The sequence below is a fragment of the Plasmopara halstedii genome (genome assembly GCF_900000015.1).
Source record: "Plasmopara halstedii genome assembly, contig: Scaffold_444, whole genome shotgun sequence".
Taxonomy (NCBI): domain Eukaryota; phylum Oomycota; class Peronosporomycetes; order Peronosporales; family Peronosporaceae; genus Plasmopara; species Plasmopara halstedii.
In genome coordinates, this window is record NW_020187364.1 from 408,557 (window position 1) to 408,865 (window position 309).

General features: G+C 54.0%; 1 protein-coding gene across 1 annotated transcript in view; it reads left to right on the top strand.

Moving 5' to 3' along the window:
• Positions 1 to 114: 114 nt before the first annotated feature.
• Positions 115 to 309, top strand: part of PHALS_10043 (FOG: Transposon-encoded proteins with TYA, reverse transcriptase, integrase domains in various combinations) — a gene marked incomplete at both ends in the record, with an annotated part of 1,014 nt that continues 819 nt past the window's right edge. The window contains one exon of the mRNA XM_024725396.1: positions 115 to 309. This exon is cut by the window's right edge and continues 819 nt beyond it. Coding sequence (XP_024576177.1) covers positions 115 to 309 — 195 coding nt within the window.

Genomic DNA, 309 nt, shown 5'->3' on the forward strand with positions numbered 1-309 from the left:
AAATCAAGACTAAAACTGATGCGAATGGCGCGGTGGAGCGCCTCAAGGCGCGGCTAGTTGTGCGGGAGCGAGCAAGTTTAAGGCATCGATTATGCGCTCACCTTCGCTGCGGTCATGGATATGTTGACGGTAAAGATACTCCTAGGCCTTGCCGCGACGTGGGAGGTGCCGGCAAAGCATGGTGACATTCCGAACGCCTACGTCAAGGCCGACAAGGAGAAAGACCTTGAGACTCTGCTCCATGTGCCTAGCGGTATGGACATCAAGGATGAACAACTAAAGAAGCTTGGTGCGACCAACGCAAGCGAA